Genomic DNA, 23,403 nt, shown 5'->3' on the forward strand with positions numbered 1-23,403 from the left:
TAACAGTACTTTGGACACTGTGGTACTAGTGCAGTCTATGATGGCCTAATTGAATATTTAGACTGTTAGTTAACTTTTTTGTTGTTCATTGCAAGTACAAATCTGGAAAATGTGAAGAAGCTGAAATGATTGATCAACTAGAATTAAAAATATTTCTTGGTTTATGTGGGTGCTCTAAGAATATATTAATGCTAAACTGCCTATTGTATGGAACTACACATTAAATTTCAGGAAACTATAATATCTGTAAGTACAAGACACTTGTAATTGTAACACCAGGTTTTTCTGAATAACTGATTTTTGGTTAATTTTTAATGACTGTAACCAATAACTCATTAAGTATATGCAAGAAAAGAATTATTTTGCACACACATGATTCTGTCTGTATGTAGATATTAATCAACATTATAAAGGACATAGCACTACTGTCATTTTAATGCAAATGGCACCTGGAAAGTTTCCAGCTGAGGCTTTCCCTGGCACCTCTCCCTTTGGATGATGAGGTCACCATACTCACATCTCCAGGAGAAGGCAAAGCACTCTTTGTCATGATCTCTAATTCTTAGGTTCTAGATCTTTGGAAGAGGCGTCAGAAACTGAAGTCTTTGGACTTGCTCAGACTTAGTACAGCACTCATAAACCCCAGATCTCACTCTTCCCCATCCCGTGCTTGGTCCGTTAGCTCATTCTTCACTGTATTATTGATGCCTCCCTCATACTAGCCCATACATTAGCCATTATTTCTAGATAAATACAGTCTGTGTAGTCATAAATTGAATGAGACCAAATAAAAATATGGCAAAAAGACCTATAAAAGAGTGTTTGAGAAAAAAGTGCATGGCACCAGCTGTCCTTTGGCTCAGGCAGACCTTAGGCTGCATCAGCCCAAAACCAAACCTGCCCATCACATCCCCTAATTGCGCGTACTAACCTTTCACAAAGTAATCTCTGTTGGGCCCGATCAAGGCATTGTATGGGTATCCATAATACGCTAGTGTATATGGATCACAAGAGTAAACATAATTAGGTTGCTGAGTTACTTCAGGCGTTGCTGTGGCCCCTCCTTTTGCTGCTTTCTGGTACCGAGTGTATTGCTCCTTGTCTACCGGCTTGGCCAAGGTAACCTCCAGGCATGAGCCTTCCAGTTCGACACCATTAAGGTTGTTCATGGCATGAATAGCGTCTTCCCTGGTTGTAAAGTGCACAAAGGCGTAATCACGTATTTTTTTCACCCGCTCTACACAGCCAGGGTTAAACTGCCCAAAGACCTTTTTAATGGTGTCCTCTGTGGTCTCAATCATTAAATTCCTCACATAGAGGATTTTAACAGTCTCCATGACATCTTCATCCACATCTATCTCTGGTTCTGCCCAGTCAACAGCAATTTGGTGTCCCCACAGCTGGATCCTCCCTGGCATGAGTTTCCTCCTGGCCATTGCTGCTGCTCGATGGCTCTCATACTCCACAAAGGCGAAGCCTCTGTTCTTCATCTTGTCTGCGGCACTGGCATACACGATGACATCCAGCACGCCTTCTGTCACCTTGGCAATCTCTTCCAGGATCTCCTCTCTCTTCTTCATCTTGGGAATGCCTCCGATGAAGAGCCGGCAGTTATCCACGCTGCAGCACACACCCAGTAGCCTGCCGGGGCGGATTTCGTAGTTGTTCAGCTCCCTGACGGCACGCTTCGCCTCGTGCTTCTGCGTGTACATCACGAAGGCATAGCCACGGTTCTTCCCATCAAAGTCCATCATCAGGCGCATTTCATAGATGCGACCAACAGACTCGAACACAGGGACGAGCTCATCTTCATAGACATCGCGGGGGATTTTGCCCACAAAGACTTCACAGCCACGAGGGGGATGCAGGCCCTCCCAACCAGGAGGAGGGCCACCATACTTGCGTTGCCCGTTCTCCTGGATCATGCTATATCCAGTGCGTTCCATGAGGGCCAGCAGAGCTGCCTCATTGGGTGCACCAGCAACACCTTCAGGGACTTTTGTGGTAGCCACATTGGAGGAATCGTTGCTCATCCTTGCAGTTGAGTCCTCAGCGGTCATGGTGCCAAACTCATTCACAGCCTGATAAAAACTGGGCAAAGGAAGAAGGAAGACACTCATTAGAAGCTGTTAGCTACCATCGGAAACCCACCCCTCTCTTTCATCATCCTGCAGTTGTTCTGCAAGTTCATTTTTCAAACTGGGACTAAGGCTGCATAAAAGCTGATGAATGAGCCATACCAGCCTAAGACTATATATTGCAGGGGGGGTGGCATCCTAGATGTAGGCACAGCCCCTCTTTGAAGGGTGTGTGAGGATCACCTGCCTGTACCACCCCAGCACAGAGAGCTGCTGCCACAGGAGGCTGAAGTCACATGAAGGGATGCCACCAAGAACCTCAAGATCCTAGGGAGACTTGTCTCCCTTCTGAATGAGTAGGAAGGAGCTGGCATGGGACTGGGAAAGGGAAGATGTTGCTATGGAGCTGGTGGTCCCCACCTCCAGAGCCCTCTCCTCCTCCTCAGTCATTACTTGGTTACTCCATCTGCTCCCGAACAGCGCAAGCGCCAGGTGCCATACTTCACAGTGAAAGACGGTGAATGCATGAGAAGCACCAGTCATGGTTCTCATTTGATAACAACCCCTTGCTTCTCTAGGCCTTCACAGTAAGAGTTGAGTAGGAAATAACAAATACACTTCATCATTGGAGGACCCAGTTCTTGCTCTCCCATGCAAAGTGTGATCTGGCAAGCTTCTGAGTTGCCATTATTACAACAGGACTCTAAAAAGACTGAGGAGAATCACTCCTTTATGACAAACAACTTGCTTTAGAGCAATTGGCCAGTACAGACCTGCAAGCCTACAGGCGGAAGGCAAATCTCTGAAACTTCATTCTGCATTTGAATGCAAGCAGCGGGTGGGAAATGCAGACATACAGGAGGAGATGACCATGCTAACAACTGTAGCTGCAAGAGCAGGAGGGATTCCTACTTGAGCACAATTAAATAAGACACTGAGAGTGTAAGCATAGTTAGTTCATTGACTTTTAAAATTGGAAAGGACCATCAGACCATTTAATATGAGTGATTGCTTATGACGTGGACCATTACATTTTATTATTATTGGTACATTGACTCCTATAACATTTATCTGAGTAAATTGTATCTTCCAGAAGGACCTTGGTTTTAAGGTATCAAAGAGCTGTAGACCATATCACTTCCCTTTATGTCTTGTTTGCTAATCAATCCCTCAGACAAGCAAGCGTGCTGTATTTCTCATGAGAATTTATCTGGCTTTTGCTTCCAGCTAGGATTACTTATTAAACCTTTCTCTGATAGCTTAAAGACTCTTTTAAGACCTCTGCTTTTGCCTTATGATGATATTTAAGTTGTGTAATCAAGCCACAACTCTGTCTTTTTAATAAAACTTGCAGGTTGAACTCCTGAATTCTTTCACAATCAGTTATTTTTTCACCTAAAACTGTTTCTGTGGCTCTTTTGACAGTTTTTTTTGAGTTTTGCTGTATACAGGAGTAAAGATCATCCCCCTTTTTCCCATGTCTCTGTATCACCAAGACCTTTTTCTCCACAGCTTCTCAATAGCAAACCACGTGTTTTTTTTTTTTTTGTCAAATCTAACCTCAAATCCTTTCCAGAAAGAGCACTCACTGGGGTTATTTCCTATGCAGCCGGCATGCCTTATGTTTGTTACTCCTAAATGCCACATCCTTCAGTCCTATTCCAGCTGCCTTCTGAGAAGATCCCACCTACTGACTGCTGCACATTGGCTCCTCCTCGTTTGTGTGGGGTTTTGTTTGTTTGTGTTTGTTGTTGTTGTTGGGTTTGTGTTTGTGTTGTTTTTTTTTTTTTTTTTTAAGTCCATCAGCCTTAGCTGATTTGCATTCATGACCAGTTTGTTGATGGAACTGCCAAAAAACACTGCCCCCTGTAGGAAACTCTGCAAACCACCGTAAGAAACAATCTGGGATTGACAAGCTTATTTTCCAAAAAGAAAGGACAAAGCTTCAGCTAGATTTATTTACTCTATGGAGTCATGTTATTCAGTGGGACATAGATTTCTCTCTGTCTCAATAGCACCCCAATAGATATGCTTTGTTAGAACTCTTTGGGCATTTTCAGTGCATTGGTTACCGTGCAGGTAGGTCTTTCACTAGTACAAGTAGGCTCAAGTCCATGGAAACATGGGTGCAAAATTTAGGCATCTAAGCCTGATTTGTATGGTCCACAAAACCCATTTAAATCCTAGTAACCTTAGAACCTCAGATTTATTTTCAGTAAAGCTCCTGAGCTGCCCAGAGTTGTGCTGGTCTGTACCCAGAGATGGCCCCGCACCAGTCAGGGCAAACAGCACTGTGCCTGGTTCAGGTCCTAAATGCGTTTGGGATAGGGAAACCAGACCTCTGCACCTTGGTCTGTGGTAGGGCCTGATCCCACAGGTGTGTTTGGGCCATGGGTGTTACATGCTGATGCTTCTGGGCCCTCTCAATTTAAAAATATGGAGAGCAGAGGGGGAGGCAGAGAAGGTGGAGGGCAGTACTAGTGGTGCTGCTGCCCAGGCAAAACTTTAGAAAACAGTTTCTTTGAAGCCAGGTCTTTCACGGAAGTACATCAGGTTTTGATAGCTTCTTGTTTAAAACGTTGATAAATATATTTCTTGCAGATTCCAGTGTTCCCCCTTTTTAATGTGTCACAGTCAGACATTTTTATTTTACTCCTAGGAATTATTTGACATAATTAAAATAGTACGGCAGAGAAAAACATTTTCATTTTTCACTTGACAATTTCTTCCTAAAAGTGTGACTTCACCTTTCCCTGAATGAAAGCAAAGTTTGTTAAACAAACACTGCTGGGGAATAATCATTACCTTTACATGGGCCACCTGTTGGCAAGTGAATTACTTATCGCCCCAGGTTTGGGTAAGTTTAGAAATGAGTCATTGCCATGAGTTTTAGGTCAACTTACAAAATAAAAGTCTCTGTATTCTATTATCTACAGTGCTAAGTCGCTGGGGCTGTGGTCTAGAAAGCTACAGATGGGCATCCGGATTGTGGAGAGAGGAGAGGTGGAGAAAAGCCTCCCCTGCCCACCAGAAACCAGCTCTTAATTTGGTGGCTGCCCAGGAACTGTCATCTTCTCCAGCACTTTGCATTGCACCAGCAGGACAATTTCTAGTATTGGAACTTGTACTTGAAGCAGCTTCTAAGTGCTGATGGCCATCTTTGCTTCAAACAGTAACATACACCATTTGTGACAGTGAATAATTAAAAACTCTTTGTGAACCTAAAATACACTTGTCCCTGTGTCATTTATTGGGAATCAAGATTCATGATCACATGTTTAATTTTTTTCCATGCAGCTCCATAGAGGTGGATTTCATAAGCATATACTATCTAAGACAATGATAAAGCCCAGGTAATTCTACTTGATGTAGCTAAATACGCACTTAACAACATTCATTGCCACATGACACAATCAACACCTTCCTAAAGTTCAGATATCATCTACCTTGACAAGAAAAAATGTAGGCATGTCTGGTTTGAGAGCTCTCACCTCCTGTTGTTACTGCCTTACAAAATGGGCTGCCATAACAACCTAAGCTTTTTGTTTCGAAAAGCAATCACTCTCAATAATTTTTTTTTTTTAAAAAACATCTATTTCCAAAGTGTTCAACTCTACTTGTGCATTTTTTTTTTAATCCACCAACCGATTGTGAAACCTTGCTGCCACGTGTTGTGGGTGTACACAAGGCATGAGCTAGTATTCCGGGTTTAGTGGCCTTAATAAAGCCAGACTGATTTCAGTATGTCCACCAGGTGTGATTAATGCTAGAAGAGGCAAAAATTTAAGCTACATTAAATTGTAGTGACTTGTGAAATACAAGCACTTGTTTTCTAGTCTCTGAGGAGGAAGATACACCTGATCTTGACGACATAGATTCATAAAAGAGAGGCAGACAAAAATATTAATTGCTAGTGAGGAAGGTTGAGCTCTGGAGACAACGAAGTTTTAAATGACTAACTATGAAAACAGAAACAAGATCGGGTTCTTTTCTTCTCAGAAAAAGGTAAAGCCTGCTTGATTGTTCAATGCCATGTGAGATGGATGCTAAGATCCGCCAGCCTACCAGGGGCCAGGCTTGCGAGTCCTTCGGTTCAGCGTCTCCACTCCAAGGACTTTCTCTCACACAGGTGGCCTCTCAGACATACACGTTTCACTGAAACTGGTCAAATTTCACTTCCCCTTGCTTACAAAACTCCTTCCCTGCTGCCATTTGGGTAAGTGTAGATAGTTCTTGCCCTATACATTAATTACCTTTTTTTTAACCTTTTTCCACATCACAGCTCAGAATATTAAACGGGAAACTGTGTTGGCAGTGACTGACCTAAACCATATTGTGAGCAGGCTGATTAACCAAGGCAGGTCTTTTTTAAAATAGAAATGCCATGACTTGATTGCAGCCTGAGGCGCTGGCAAGAAAGCAATGCTCACAGTGTAGCTTCTTATCCCTGGGCTTGTCCAGCACTGGGCAGTGCCCGTGAAGTTACACAGCCACCTGCTCCTCTGTTGAACCTGCTGCAGTAAAACAGGCTTTTACAAACACAGGGATGCAGCCGGTGTCCTTGTGGCAGCAACCACATGTCCACTCCACTCATGTGCTCCTGTAAAATGGGTTTGTTTATGTTTGCACTTAACTCATCCCTCCAGTTTTGTGTTATATAGACTTAGTGGCATCATGTGTTCTTCTGCAGGTGATGCAGCCACCAGCAGTTGTGTAGCATTAGGATGGGTGCCAGCACTACGGCAGACAGCAGGAGACCCCAGGGAGACCCACCAGCTTGGTAGTAACTGGAGGGATGAGGGGATGGGGACTTCCCCACTCCAGCTGCAGATCCTGGACCATACAAACTCCCGCTGAGCTGACCCAATGTGCCCTCATGGACACACCAGGGCCACCTGCTTTCTTCAAGAAACAGCCATAGTTTTGCATTTTAAAGCCACACTGCTGCACATGGAAGGTCTGTCACCAAACTTTTAACTGAATACATCCTGTTGACAGAGGGAAATAACAGCTACTGGTTTAAATGTGACCTTCCTACTTTTTCTGTTGAAATAATAAGGGTGAATGGTAATCCTGCTGCTGACATAGAGCGGCAGCTCTGGAAGCACAGTTGCTGTTAAAGCTCTTTGTTTTTAAAAGCTGACTGTTTTCTCATGGTAACTTCAGACACATAAAATGTATATAACAACGACAGCTTACTAATAACAACTGTATCATTTTATCACAAACATCAGATATCAACAGAAATGCTCCTACTGAAAGCCCAGTTTGCCTGTTTACATATTTGTCAACAGAAAAGAAAAATGCAGAGGCCACATTAATTTGAAATAAGGTAGTGGCTTGAGCATTGCTTCAAGTGTAATGTGCAAGTTACCTTCCCGTTTAAATGTAACTATGGTATCATTATACACCATTTTCTTTTACTTGGCAACACTGTCACTCCTTTCTTACGATTTATTTGCATAAACATGCTGAACAAATCCAGCATTTTTGGGCTGTTTACGGAAGCTGAGCCATGCATGGCGTGTCGCACTGCAGGGCCCAGCTGGCAGTCCTGCAGCCGCAGCCACGGCAGGGAGCAGGCGTGCAAAGTGCTCCTTCCCAAACTAATGGCGGAACAGAGAGTCCCACCTCTTTTACGAATGTGCCTAACGTAGCCACTGGCCCTGCAACTGCTCGCTGCCAGCCCACGTGCTCCCTGGCAGAAGGCTTCTCCCTCTGTCCCTCAGGGGACATCCCGTGGAAGTGGTGTCCTTGGCTCCTCTCCATGCACAGTGCAGACAGAAGCAAGGCAGGCAGCAGGTGTGGTGAAAAAGAGCTCTGATCTTTGGTGAAAAATCTGTGCAAAGACTTTGCCTGACTCCAAATTAATTTATATTTCAAGTGTCAAAGGCTAGTCCTCAGTGTGGTTTTCGACAGGAGCTGGATCACGGCTTGGTTCCCTACTTGCTGTCACTAATGAAATACACATCTCTGAAGTTGAATCTTGTGGTGGGCCAGTGCAAGAGAGAGTGCAGCATTTCAGCATGGCTTTTTGGCTAGGGACTTCTGAAAGACTTTCATACAGGAAAGGGAAGGTTACCAGGGATGGACAATGTCTTCAGGCTTTTAACAAAAAAACCCACAACAATATTTGAGGCCAACAGGCCATGACAGTGTCTACAGTGTGCCAGCCAGGTACTGAGCTGTGTGAAGAAATCTCCCCAGGCTAGGTTAAATGCTTTGAAAAACTGGATTTTCTTAATCTGGATGATTTTGGCACAACTCTGGAGAAAGTGGTGAACTGCATCAGCACACCTGAAGGGGCAGGAACATCAGCTGGCAAGAGACTTGATGGGTAGCTTGTGATGAGCAGTTTGGGAGAGTAATCTCATAGATCAGATCAGCACTAGTTATTGACAATTGCATGTCTGTCTGCTGTGCAAGTTATCCTGCTGTCAGCACTGCTAAAGCACTGCACATTCTCATCATCATGTGTGTGCCTGAATTAAGGCAATCAAACTTCAGCTGGGGTCACCAGGAGAAGCCTTTTGGCTCTGGTCCTGCATGGAACCCAAGGAGATGCACACGCAACAGCATTTGCTGTACCACATCATTTCCCATCTGTGTTCAGTCATCAACATGTACAGCAGTGACTCTGCCCATCAGAAGTACTATACTTAAATGTAGAGAGAAACAGTGTAAAGTATCTAATGGGTAGGATAAGACTGGCCTACTAAATCCCCAGGCTAGCTGCAGAAATTCCCATTTCTGCTAAGGGTGACACTTGGCATCCTAACCTAGGGCCTGTCGTCAGGGGTCTGGACACTGATTTAGTGGAAGAGTTCATATTTCAAGCTTAAACTTCTATTTTATTCTAATCAGGTAGTCATGTTCCTCTTGTGTGGGGCAAGTTAATATTCTGGGCCTGAAAACCAGTTTTCAGGGTAGAGCTACTGCAAAGTGGGTCTGTGCATGATTCTCAGTTGCTTAAATTCATCCTAAGTGGCCTAAGCACATTAAAAATGGTTGGTTCCATTCGAAACATACCAAGAACTGTTTGCTTCACCTTTTGATTGTGTTCTCTTCAAAGCAGGAACAGAAAGAAAATTAAGAGTGATATTTCCAACAGTACTCCACATGTAGCACTACTATCTCTGATATCAGTTATAAGACTAATGGCTTCTATAGGGATATATTTAAGACAGCGATGAGCACTACTGAAAATCCTGCCTTAAAATTCTTGCAGGGTCTGGTTATGTCCTCCTGGCACCAATCGAAACAATATGTTTGGTTTAAAAAACTGTAGCAAAATTACATAAATCTGTTCTTCTACTTCTTGCTCCTTTTTAGGAGGAAAACACCTGAAATTATTCTGTAAATTAACATCCTGGAATTTTTCAGGTTAAAACTTGTGTGCTAATCAGATAATTGAACACCGAATTTGTGCTGTCAACAATTGGCTACAACTTCAGACTAGAATTTGAAGGTTAAACATTTTATTTTCATCACTATCATTAAGAGCAATAACAATCACAGATCTAATTCTCTCAGCCATATTATACTGGTTCCCTTAGCCATATTAATCTTACCTCACAGCAATTTTAGATACAATTGAAAAAATGGAGCTAAAACTATGATTCCCCTACAAAATAAAGTCACTTTGTATTACACAAAATTTATACCTATTCTGTTATCCAACTTCTCTGCATCCTTCTAAGGCATATTGAATTTGGAGCGTGATTCTGCAAAGTTTGTCAAAGGTTCCACTTGCATTATCCATAGGCACTATCAGTGCCCAGCAGCGAACATTCCCAGGATGGAGGTTCCTCAACAATGTGACCTCCTGGCCTAGAAACTGCAAAAATAGTATTCGATGAGATATCACTGATGATTTTCACAAGTGAAAATTCTGTTCACGCGTATATGGCTTTCCCATGGGAAGAATGAAGCTATGCTGATGAAGTTACTGATGCGCCAAAGAACCAACAACATCTAGAGCATCCTACCAACATGGTTGTTATTTTTCCTATTTCGACAATGTGAATTCTGTCGGTACAGTGTGTGTTTCTTGAGTATTTTTATGCCACTGCAGTGACAAACCAGCCATCTCAGCTTTAAACACTTCTGAAGGAAGTGTGGGTAAACAAAACCCAGTCTCCTCCCTTATTTTATAATGCCCTTTGCTGCAAGTCATTCAGAACTTTGTCCCAACAAGTTGCATAACTCGTGTGTTGTACAATTTGCCCCAGCTCTGTCTTTTACCCAGTCCAACTCAAAATAATTCTATAACTCTCAGCTATTTCAATAGAACTGGTTGCTGGCTGAGGCTGAAGTTATTATCCTGGAAGATACTGAAGCCACATGTTGAGGAAAGCTGAGAAGATGAGAGATGGGTTGTTTCCAAATCAGGAAACAACACAACATTTCCTTTCCCCCCAAATTCCCATATTTCAATATAGTCAACAAAGTCTATTATTACCATGATCAGACAGGAAAACGTGCGATATATAAATAAAGTGCAATGTAGTCACTTGGTGTGTAACAAGTATTTCCTATTCTGGATGAGCTGTACTTGATGGGAAACTTTTTTGTGGTGTTTGTTCACCACAAATGCAATTAAACAGTGTTCTCTGCAGAGATGCTGGTACAGATAAGTGTGTTCTCCAAATTAACTGCCTGCTTTAAAAAGCATTCTTTCTAGGAAAGGAAGAAGTCTTTCCTTCAGTGTGGACTAGGAGCTCACAAGCTTTTGCCATAAGACAGGAAAAACGATCTTGTGCAACTGAAAAACAAAACCATGACTAGACTAATTTGTTAATTATTACAGAGGAAAGATAAGACATTCACCTATTCCACTTCTTGCCTCTTTAAAGAAAAATCTTATATGTGAACATGGTCATCTCGTTCGATCATTGAAAATGTCTGTCAATGTCTTTGCTGAACTCTGTGGAGCAGGGATATGCATGCACGTGCTTGTGATTTTTCTTTGTTATAATGCAGAACACTATCTGTCTGTTTGTCTGTCTATGTAAACATTACAGTAACATGTTTGACGCTACAGTGCAACCAAGAGTATCTAAAAAGTTCATAAACGACGGTTCCCTTTTCAGCCTTTCTGCCTTAACGTTTTCAGCTAACTCTTCTGGAGATCCCAGAGTGAAACACAACACGTTCTGCCTGTTCGTACAAAGTCTACTTGCTCAGTCAATTTTATAACAACAAAAATAGCTTCAGACTTTTCAGTTCACCCTAATCTTATCCACTATTTTTATTGCAACATTCTCAGTTTTGTGTTCACCACTTGAACAGTGCAACAACAGGGGCCCCAACCTGCAGCTCTGCTTTCAGCAGGAGGCAGAGACTTCAGGGAAAGCTGAAAGTGGCCCAACATGTTCCCTCCCCCTCAGGTCACAGAAATGAAAATCAGCATAAAGCAAACCACAACTGGGATGTGAATGTTCACTGCTGAAAGTACATTAAACTCAAAACGTTTGGCTTCGTCAGTGGCTGAGTGTTGTTTTCTTTTTTTTCCTTTGTGCACTGACATTTGACCCCTTTTATAATATGCACCTTGCACCACTGGAACCCAGTTAGTTATTTATTAAACTCAGGTACCAATGGCTGACTTGTACATATCACGCTTTTAACTGCCTGGCGTTGCCCATGTGTGGAGGAGAGGGGGATGAAAAGCAATCGTCTTTGCTGTGAAATTCTGTCATATCGGCAGAAATGAGCTGCAAAGTGCAGCAATTTGTACCTGACCTCTGATCTAAGAAGTCCGTACAAACCTTTGAACTTCGGATTGAAACTGAGAAACGAGGTTTACAAGTACAAGGAAGAGATTTCCAGCAGTCGTTACCTGTGCCCAGGGTTAATATTATAAATTCAAAAAAATGTTTAACCAAGGCAGGGACTCTCATGAGGCACCATTCCTGTGCCGGGTTAATTAAAGACAACTTAAATCTACTGAAATTACAGCTCGGTGGGAAATACCCATGGTTTGGAAATGAAATTTCTGTGCACTTCAGAAAAGGAGTGGGATTTGAGACAGAAGTCATTTGAAATTCACCGTCTGCTGACCTTAACTGGGATTTTTTTTTTAATTAAAAGCTGAAGAAATCAGACAAGCAACATTTGATTCACTGTCATTTCTTCAGCAAAGAATGGAGCTGAAATGCAGAATTGAATAGAAATTATTAAAAATAGTAGCAAAATGGCTCCTCCTTTGTTAACTTTATTTATTTTTATCCAACACATTATCTAATCTCAGTTATAGAGCATAGACCTAAATGAGAACACATGGAAAAATAATCAAACCAACAACATTCCAACAAGCTCTTGATAGATGGTCTTATGGCCTTGTCTTGATGAGTAAAAAGGACACATTTTGCAGTCCTGTTAGATTAACTGTTAATTTAATTAAAAAGCTCTCTCAGCTCTTTCAGACACTGGCAAGGCCTTTGGTGCAACACCATCGGTTCCATCGGTTAACACTGAAACAGGCCAGCATGGGCTGTGCTGGATCTCAAGGTCTTCGGGGTTCAACTGCAATAATACGATTGAAAAAGACGCCCTTTCTACAGCCCAGCCTGCCATGCCATTGAGCATCACCAGGGGTGGATGGCAGTAACGTTTTGCCGTGACATCCCTCACGTGTCCCAAGCACTGGCTGTGCTCCACAGCAAGCCTGGGTGTGCAAAGGGTGAAGGAGCAGTTTACACATGTGTTGGAGCACGGCTGCAATCCCACCTGGCTCAGGACATGATACCATTATACACAACTGCTGCATCTGCTCCACGTGTGAACAAACAATTTTGCCATTGGTTTAAATTAGATCAAACCTGAACCTTACTTATAATAATTACATTTACTTTTTTTTTTTTTTTAAGGTTTTAGATTCAAGTGATTTTTTCCAGATTTAAGTTCAAACTTCACTATTGATATCAGCACTGATCCCAATAAAGCAATAAATGAATAAATAAAGATTAAGGTCACATGTCCTGTGTCATATACAAACCTTAAACATTTCACATGCTACTTAAGAAGAATGGGAATAGAATAATATGAGAACTTAATTATTTTAAAACACTGTCAAGTATTCAGTATGCACGAGGAGTTTGTGTTAATAATAATTGCATATATACCTTGCTTGCTCAAACTTCCTAGCCACCTTCATTCTACAAACTCCAAATTCTGCAGCTAAAGCCGATAACCCACTTTTAAAGCTTGATTTTTATGTCAGTCTCTTGAATAAGAGCAGAACAAAATACCAGGCAGCACAAACAGCAAACAGCAGAGACAGCCCAACTGAAAACACAATGTAAGGTCATTGTAAATAGCTACCTTTCACTTCGTTGACTTAAGATAATAGAAAGAACCTGATTTTGTTTGCTTTCTTCCATCTGAAATTTCACTATTTTAGTTTTCACTGTTCAGACATTCGCTTTGCTATTTGCTACTTAAATTCTTTAAGTTATTCACATGTTGAGCTTGTAGTTGAAGCTTAGAAGCAGTTGCTTCTCAAACAACCCTTTAGGACCCTGTAAGGCAAGGCAAAACCCATACCCGGCACCTTGACAATGACATACTTTCAGTCTGAACTCCCCGATAAACGAAAACCAGATAAAAAGCCCTACAGAGCAAACAAGATTTCCCTTACCTGCCTGGTCCCACGATCGAAGTGCGACAGGTTAAGAGGACTCACGCCTTTGCCCGAGCAACCTTTCTTCCTAATGGCAAGAGCTGTGTAACCTGGTTATACAGTTTATGCATCTCGTTATTGGCCAGCAAGCGTTAGCCATTTAAATTCCTTGGGAGTCATTTGTTAAGGGCTCTTAGGCTGAGGCTAAGTGGGTGGGACGGGAGGGAGAGAGAGGGGATGTTAGTGCTGCCAGATGCAGAGGGCCCTCCAAAGCGGTTTGAAGAGTAATAGAAAACCATCTGCAATGAAGGGATCTTTGGAGGGGAGGCTGAGTCCAACCTTCGGGGAAGCATAGGAAAGAGAAACCATGATATTTTTGCAGGGAGGAGGAATTTGAAGATAAAGATTTCATTCAAAATTCAAAACTTGGAAAAAAGAGGGTGAAACATGTACAAACAACTCCTTCCTAGCACAAGGCGTTGTGCAAATAGCTTGAGTTACTCACAACAGATAAGATAAGAAAAGGGCATATTTTGCTTGACGGCATGCGTTTTTTTCAGAGATTTTTTTTTTCTTTATACATGTCTGGCAAAATTATTTCAGGCTGCACTGAATCAATTTACCTTTGCTTGTAAAAAAAAAAAAAAAGGTCCACGGCTTCTGGAGCAAGAAGTTGGTTTCCTGATCTCAGCAGCAGCGGGACGGTAAGAATAACTCAGCCTGTGCCATGTACCCAGCGTGCACCACTTCAGTGGCAAACACGGAAACTCAAACTTGTTTGCTTGAAAGAAAAAAAGAGCTTGGTGCAGGAGTAAAATACAGGGGTGGTAAAACATGATTCATGATAGCAGAAATGGTCTGTACATAACAACGGAGCATTAGGCCCCGGGAGCACTTAGGCAAAGCAAACAACACACCTTCTCGAGCAGCCAAGAGGAGGAACCGCACTGAAGCACTCCTTGGATGATGGATTTGCCCGGTCGGCAAGCAGTGTGCACAGCCAGCCGGCGGGAGAAGAGGGAGCAGGGCATGCCTTGGGAGACGGCTAATTTCTGGGAAACACCGCTGCCCGGAGATGGTGGAAAGCAAACAGCATACTGCAGAAGCTAAACAACTACAGCTTTCAGTCTTTTCCCAGTTTTTGTTTTTGTTCTTTTTGTTGGCATAGTCATTCCTTTCTTCTTCCTCTTTTTTTCCAAAAAGTAAAGCTTCGTCCAAATCTTCATCCAAGTAGCCCACAGGCAGCAACTTCAGGGCATCTTAGTGTGGAAGGAGAAGTGTCTTAACTTTTCAATGACAAACTGTGCACAGGGGTGGATTCTGCAGAGGAAGTACTGCCAGTTTGTATCAGGTGGTCCTACATAATATTTTGTTCTTGGCCTCTGAGTGGTTTAATCTGGGCATGTAATATGTAGAGACATCCTTGTACTGCAGTCAGAGGCTGGTTGATAGAGAAGCAGGGTAGGGGGTCAGTGGGTCAAAAGATCACTAAAATTAGAAGGCTCCAAGTTAGAGAGAGAAATGTAGAGGATTGCAAAGATGGGCAAAAGAACCATCTTTGTAATGGTTTCTGAGAGTGAACAGGAAGGATAGCTGTTATACTGACACCGCAAGCCCGAAGGGTGCTTGCAGTCACTCTGTTCTGGATTTTTAGACTTGTCCATCCACTGTACTGTGGCCACGGGGTGTTAGGCACTGCACAAACACACCTGCAGCCAGGATCCTACTCCCAAAATGCCTGCAGCCCGGGTCTACTGTACAAGTCTTTCACCTTCAGGATTCCTCTCTGCAAATGTTAACTCACTAGCTGCAAGAGCTGCAGAGAAGCAGGTTCTGCAGCGAAGCTGCAGCATGGAAATTAAATGGTTTGCCCAAGACTATGGAAGGAATCAGTCTTAAATCCAGGGATAAAATCTAGGAGATTCTGCCAAGATCAGATCCATGCCTCAATCCCACTGATCTCTATGGGAAGTAAGTATAAAATATTTAGCTGATATAAGCTTGCAAAACTTCTCTCCATCAGATTAATTCAATTTTTAAAGACAGTATCCTTCTGTTTACTTTGCATTTTTCTGTTGGAAAACAAACCAAACTTTTAACCATAAGCATTATAAAGTGGATCACATCAGCTACAGTCATGCAAATACTTGAATGCATAGGGAAGACTATTCTGGTGTATGAGGAATGAAAAAACACTGATGCTAGTGAGATGATGGGATCATTTTTAGAAGGCTCTTGAATACACCATGTCAATTAGGATTGTGTAGGGAGGCCACTCAAACTATTGATTTTCATTTTATACTTTGACTTTTAGCTCCAACTAGTTAGTTCCCAAGTTACGACCCGATTAGTGTTTAAAACAATGAACACCAATAGATCAAGATGCTGCAGGGTATTCTGAGGTGTTAGCATCCCCAATGGCAGAATTGGAAAATATATTAATTTGTCCTGCAGGCTCTGCTTTTATACGGAACTTAAGAAAGCTGGGCAGAATATTGTGTGTCCCCTAGCTTTCCCTGGCATTAGGCACCTACATCCCTTTGGCTTCAAGCACGCTGTGTTCATAAAAATTACATTATTTTTTATATGCCTCTTTATGATGACTCTGGCATCATAAGAGGGATACACCTAAGGCAGAGTCGAAAAGCATTAGGGGCAGAGCCATCCAAGCAGCAGGGTGGATGGATTCTGTACATACATGCACACTCCTCTCCATACAGCATCCACTGCTCTGGCATAAGGATAGAAACACATCTTTCCTAATATACGACTTGATTACAATGATGAAGTGTCGCTGTTACAATAACAGCATAAATATTTAGTTGTTTCCTCTTTTTGGTGATTGACAACTAAGCAGGGGTCAAATCCTAAGAAATGAGAAACGGAACAGTGCAGAGAAAAGTCCACGTCTATGTTTCCAATAGACCTTCCATTTCCTTTCATTCTTTCCTGTAGTGGAATTACATGTGAAAGGTTCTTCCTAAATAATTGTTCTTCTGAATACAGTGATAGAAAATACTGAAAATTTGAAGAAAAAAGTGAGATTCACTGGGATATGTTAATGCTTATCAGCTAAGGACCTTTCCCCTGCCATAGAAAAAGCTTCCAAGGAGATGGTGTGCTTCCCCTCGACTGTCTCTCTTCTGTAATACAAGCAGATACATGCTCTGGCCTACGCTGATCGGGTGCACTGGGCTCCTCAATGCGATGACAAGCACTGATAAAACATTGGATCTCTTTCAGAGACTTTTAGAAGGATCAAAACCAAATGCTTTGGGAGATCCAGAGGCTGATCACAGACTCATGACTTCATTGGGGTGGTGTCATTATCTGGATGAGAATTAGTATTTCTGATGATCATGGTAGGAAATAGGCTTTCAGGAGATATTTCAGGGTGCAGCCTAGCACTGTGTAACAGTACAGACATAAGCAAGTGAAGGGAGAAGGGAGAGAATGGACTGAACGGTGGGTTGACTTTTGTGGTGATATTTGGTCTTCAAAACTGCTGAGAGGCGGTAGTGGAATGAGAAAGGAATGTGCCAGGTAAAATATTTCACCGAAAGAACATGTGAATTTATAAGTGAACTGCAAGTTTTCCAATCTTAGTCTCAGAAAGTCTTTAGAATTTGTCAGTATATTCACACATAAGCCACTCCTCAGCCACAACACAGCCACAAAAATCAGGATCTCATAATGTAGTAGACAGCCTTCTTTCCCTTTACTTTCTTTTCCTTCTTTTTTTAACAAAACCACTTGGTGTTTGGTGGAACAGGTTCCCACATGTTCACAGAACCATTTTATTGCCTATTTGAATGTTTAAAGGGACAACACCACTTATTTAAATGAATAACATGTTATTTTACACCTGTTCTTACACAATGTGAGTTAAGACAGCACAATTCGTCATTTCCTGACTTTTATAAGTTATTGCAGACCAAAACCTGGGGAGATCCTTTAGAGAACATACAGTCTGTAACAAGTACCACAACACTTATTTTTTTTTTTCCAGGTGGATAGAATACAACAAACACCACATACAATTATATGTCTCAAAACAGCTTTACTGTATAGTCTCAAGTGATTTTCAGAGGTATTCGGGCACCCAGGTAGACACTTGGAGACAACAGCTTTCCGAGTTCTCTTACAGAAAAGCCCTTTCCATGGGTAAGCTATGCCAGTGCTTTGACCTTTATCTTGCCACATCACAGAGGATTCCCAGTAAATGCCCTTGACAAGGTGGACTGCCCTGCTGCCCTGCCAGCCCCAGCCACATCCCCCTTCCCAGCATGGAGAGGACAAAGTCACAGCCCTGAAGGTGGAGTCCCACACCAGGGGGAAATTTGGTCAAAGACACCTTGGGCTTTCCCCTTTTGTTTTTTTAATCTTGGGCTTCTCTGGTTCATGGGCAGTGAGAGAAGCCCTGAAAACCATGATGGTCCTAGACAAATATTTTTGTTTTATTTTTAGTACACACATTAATTGTCATTCTGCAGTGAAAGTCAGAACAGAGGTTCACCCTGGAGAGTAGGCTCAGTTTCCCCATGTGCCATTTTGTGCTTTCATTTAAACCTGAAAGCAGGTTTTAGGTTCCAAAATGTAAGAACACAGATACTGAATAAAGCCACGGAGTGCAACAGATTTTAATTAGCACATAAGGAAAGAAGGAAACCAGCAAAACCCAAAGGTTTTTTTATATTGTCACACTCATTATGTTTCTGTGGTATGTTTGCTTTCCATTAAAATAAATACAGGGTCGGTTCTGGATGGACATATCTACAAGGGACGTTAACATGATGCTTGCTTTTTCAGTCGCGGGGTAAATAAAACACTACGGGAAAAAGGTTTAGCCCTCACTAGCCTGATGTGCCTGCTCAAGACCAGTGTTTCGCATCACAGCCTCACAAACATGCTAAATTGTTGTCCCCAGTGTGAAGTCCCACTCCATCCACAGCCACCCCATGCAGCCTCCGCTTGTGCTGCCAGAGGCGTTTGTGAGGCTGCACCCCCCACACGCTCCCTGAACACCTGTGCTGGCAGAAGGGAAGAAGAAGGTGGGACTGGTCCTTCTGTCAGCATTGCTGGCTTAAAGCGTTTGTTGAATCACCAGCAATGAGCAAACTCATGGGAAAATGGGTAAAATTTCTTTTGAAGCCTGCTGACTCTAGTTTCACAGCACAGTTCCCACTCCGGAGAAGCCAATGAGAGGTCACAGTGGGGTAGATGAGAACCTTTCTGTAACACCAAGAAGCTCACTGAACCATCCAGAGAGATCAGAGGGTAGGACAGTAAACTGTTACTCTTTATAAGTTTGAATCCAGCCTGTGAATTTTAGTGCTGCAGGTTTCGAGACGCTGAAGGTACTGGAGGAATCAAGGAGGGAGGTGCAGCATGGTAGTGTGAGCTCCACGGGTCACTGAAAGGCACCTGCTGGCCATCTTCTGTAGCTGGCAGGGATAGCCAGCCAGCACAGGTCAACTATATACCAGCCAATTTTGATAATTAAAAGGTTCCCAGCAAATAACATTCTCACTGGTCCCCTCTGGGGCCTTTTTGCAAAAGAGAGCATCACAGGGGTTTGTGATACATGTTCACAAGAGGGAGGATAAAGAACTCCAGACCTATATATTTACAGGAGGCTTCCAGAATCAGGGTATGAAAATTAGTGTGGTTAGCACGCGTAATCCTCATTTACTCTCTTCCAGCAATTGCTCTGCTCACAGTAGAATATAAGAATATTTAGTGAAAGAGCTTTTCCTACAGCCAACGGGCATCATCTCTGGTTGGGGCATGAACTTTTATATTTTTGTTCTTAATATCTTATTGAAAATAAAACAATAAGCATCACTCGGAAATTGTTTGTAAAAAGAGATTATCAGATAAGGAAACTGACACAGTTCCCTTCAGAAACACAAATTTATTTTTCCACCTCCCAGTAACATGAAGGAAAAATTTAGACTAGAGGAGACTAAATGAGCTGCAGAGGAGTTGACTGTATCCATTAATTCTGGTGTCTCTTCCATTACATTTAATTACATGTTCGCAACTTTCACATGTCAGAACACCGATTTATCATCAGGGCTAGAAAAAGCAGCTTTTGATGGTGTCAGCAGAGTCTGAATTGCCATGCACAGAAAAGATGTCATTGCCAAAGAAGTCTGTGTTAAGCAGACCAAGCTTTATCCCAGGCCCATGCTGCCAGAATACCCGGCTCCTCCTCTGCCAGTATCTGCATCCTGTCTGCTCCTCTCCACTGCAGACCTTCACCACAGGCAGGCAGGATTTGGGCTGCAAACCTCCCTTTGGCTGAGCTTTCTTGCCAGCGGCCAGCATTATACCAGAACCCAGCTGTTGGCACACCGCTCCTGAGCCACTGCGGCTTGCTCTGGTTTTGTGCTGGTTTAAGCTATGCAATTGACAGGACACTGCTCCCCATCTAGGATGTGCTTCCACAGCAGGGGAAACAGCATGAGTTTGCCTGTAATTCCACCAAACGTTATCTACAGCATAGGCAAGGTCCAGAGCTGCGCCTATACCGAGCCACTTGCACAATGCAGAAACACAAACCTAAACTAAGCTGCTCTTGGTATGAACTTTGCAACCCTGTGGTAAAACCACCCACCATAATCAAACATGCTTAAATAGCAAAAGGCACTTTCAGCTCTGTGGCTGCACCTGGGCTGTGGCCACCACCAGTGTGGGGCTCCTGGGCATCATCCCCCTGACTGCCAGTGCTGGCCCAGGTCTCTCTGCAGGGCAGAGCCAGCCTAATTAAACTTGAAATTCCTCAAGAGCTGTGTTATTGGGCAGCTCTCACTAATCATAGGAAGGTGATTTTTTTTTTTTTTTTTTTAACAGGACCACGCTTCCGCTCTAAACTACTTCTCTCTTAGACAAAGACCTCAGAGGAATGTTGACATAACTTACCCCTATAGATATTTGACAAGATAAAACAGGTGAAGTGTCTGTGATATCAAGGACCATAATAGCTGAAATGTTTAGGAATGAGAAGAATGATCTGAATGGCTGTAATTATTAAATCCATCAGTTAAACTGCTCCTTCCTTCCTCAGGAAATAAAATGTTTCCACAATGACCTAGGATCTGCCGCTCTTGAGCCATGCATAAAGCCTAAGTGGGACGTATAACTCATTCAGGATGAACCTAAGCCCCACACTTCCTATCTCTAGGTGAAGGCTTGTATTTTTGAGAGGACATTTCTAAACTGGTAATAAACAAACCCTTGAGTTTAAGCTCAGAAGCTGCACAAAAAGGTCTTGAGACTGGAAGATCTCTTCCTTTGGCTGAAGGAGGGGTTGGAGACACAAAATGAGCTTTTCTGAGCAATATCTGCACTCTCAGCTCTGCCCTATTTATTTCTCATATTTCTTCTCTTCTGCAGGGTAGGTGCATTTAGACCGTGGGACTGCCCAGGGTAGGCATTGTGGGCAAGCCCACCTTGTTTTGGGGGGAAGGAGAAGACTCCAGCTAAAAGACTCTGTACTCTGCTGCCTTTGGGTCCAGGGAAGAGACATAACAATGGGAATTACCATCCCCAACTGCTGGGCATAAGTAATGCTCTCCATGCACCTGGGACATTTCCTGTTTGCAAGGAGGGATCTGCAACTAAACGGGAAATTGCAGCTTGTCAATGCATTATCCAGGTGGCAAATGACTGTAATCCCGCAGACACAATCCTATTTTTTAAAACAAAACAAAACAACCAAAAAAAAAACCAAAACAAAAACCAGACAAATAACCAAACCAGATCAACCAACCAACCAAAACCAACAGCAAAAACCATGAACAAAACCAACAACAAACACTTAAATCTTCTCAGGAACTTGAGAAGGTCAGTGACTTACCGCCCTTCTCCAAACCACACATGGTAAACTCCTAAAGGAACCACATCTAATTGGTGGGAATACATATGAGTTACATTTTAAAGGTAAGCATGTTACCAAATATCCAGAGAACGCTGCTACAGTCTCCATGCAACTAAAATGGTTGAAATCTGACCTTTCTAGGGCTGTGTGGTGTCTTCAGAGCACCAGAGGAGGTGAGCAGAGACCTCTGTTTGAGGACATTGCCCTTCCTGCTATGTTGCCAGAGATTATTCCAGAAGAGAAAATGAATAATGTTTGCCCAGTCTGTTCAAGTCTTATCCTATTTGATTCATCAGTACATGATTTAGCACAGAATCTCTGAATATGAAAATGTAACATATTGTTGTCTAGTACACAGATTAATGTGGCAACAACCAGGTTGTCACTTGTCCCTCATCTGTCCAAATACTTAGACTTCCACATCAACCTTGAGGACTGAATTTTCTATCTGTAGAAGGGATTATTTGCTCTGTTTATATTTAAGACTGTATGTGAAGAGGTGGTTGAAATTTTGTTGGTGTATAAGTTTATCTGAATGAAGCCATTTCACCCTTGGTGCCACATTATCATGTTTGACATGAACAATGTTACACCAGGGATTTAATTCGACTTATCATATGTCTCATAGTATGAAACTGGTGGTATGTACAAGACAGCACATCCCAGAAAAAAACAAAGTCAGGTGCTGCATTTCCCTTGTTTTGATGTTTGTCTTTTGTAAAATGAAGCAAAATCTTTTTCTGAAGATGTGCCGCAAGACCAAAGAAGAGTAGTAAGGTTATACTGAAGGTTTAGACTGCTTTTCTTTGGAAACTCTGAATTCTTTTGGGAACACTTATTGCTAAAAATGAAACCCAAGTGGATTTAAATTGCCTGGCACATAATTTCCTAAGTATATTGATGATGCAAACAAAGGAAAAGTAATTTCCTTATGCAGTCACCGAGCTATGTAATTTCAGAGAGGAAAAAAATGTAGTATTTTGAGTTTGTGCATTTACTCCTGAAAAGATAATTTTATACACGTGAAAGTTACTTTTGGTTACATAATGTTAAAAGAGCAATTGCAAAGTACAGTGTGACGGTTGTGGTACATGGTGCAGGAGGACACTTGTGTCCTGGAAGAACAGGAGCCTCCACAAGGACTGCCTCTTTCTAACAGACACTCAGTGGTACTCAAGGCATGGTCAGCTTCACAAAAGAAACAACCTTCCCATCTAAAGCATAAGACAGTCTCTTGCATTTAGCAACTAGGAAGAGAGATTTCTCTAAAACAAGGTTTTTCTATCACCACCTCCTCTGTAAATACCTACACTGTGTTTTAGGGCAACTACTACAGTCCAGGAGGCTGGAATAGGTGCCTCACTGATCAAGCTCCCTCCCACACAGCCTGCATCCCTGCTAAATACCATAGGAAATATAACTATGACCATAATACCACTGCAAGTGACTATAATACCGCCACAAGGTATGGTTACTAACCTACACGTCGCTCCTCAGCCTCCTGAAGGCTTGTGCCCCGCTAAGCCGTCCCGTGCCTGGTGCCACTGTCACCGTTGTGTCCCCAGTACCCAGCAGGACAGACCTTGTGCTTTCAGATGCTCTTTTACTGAAACTATCAAGGGAATCTAAATTATTACAACCCCTAACGACAACCGGAGCTGACTAAAGGGCACTTTACAAAAGGTTCCTCCCTGGGTACACTGTGATCATGTTTCACCAAGAGTAAGCAGCTTCTCTCCTACCTCCTCTGGCCAAAGTTCAGCACGTCGAAGCGAACAAAGTCCAGCAGTAGCTCATGGTTACATGGCTAAAGCCACTCC

The 23,403-nt window shown here is 42.6% G+C and overlaps 1 protein-coding gene across 7 annotated transcripts in view; it reads right to left on the reverse strand.

Moving 5' to 3' along the window:
* The window catches only part of RBM47 (RNA binding motif protein 47), an 88,775-nt gene that overhangs the window by 8,364 nt on the left and 57,008 nt on the right, over positions 1-23,403 (reverse strand). For 5 of the 7 annotated variants that reach the window (XM_065837641.2, XM_065837639.2, XM_065837640.2 and 2 more), the window contains one exon: positions 932-2,091. In XM_065837641.2, coding sequence (XP_065693713.1) covers positions 932-2,091 — 1,160 coding nt within the window. Of the gene's footprint in view, positions 1-931; positions 2,092-13,719; positions 13,858-23,062; positions 23,268-23,403 lie in introns of those variants that run through there. The other 2 variants (XM_065837643.2, XM_065837642.2) reach the window with 2 other exon arrangements.

The sequence above is a fragment of the Patagioenas fasciata genome, chromosome 4 (assembly GCF_037038585.1).
Source record: "Patagioenas fasciata isolate bPatFas1 chromosome 4, bPatFas1.hap1, whole genome shotgun sequence".
NCBI lineage: Eukaryota > Metazoa > Chordata > Aves > Columbiformes > Columbidae > Patagioenas > Patagioenas fasciata.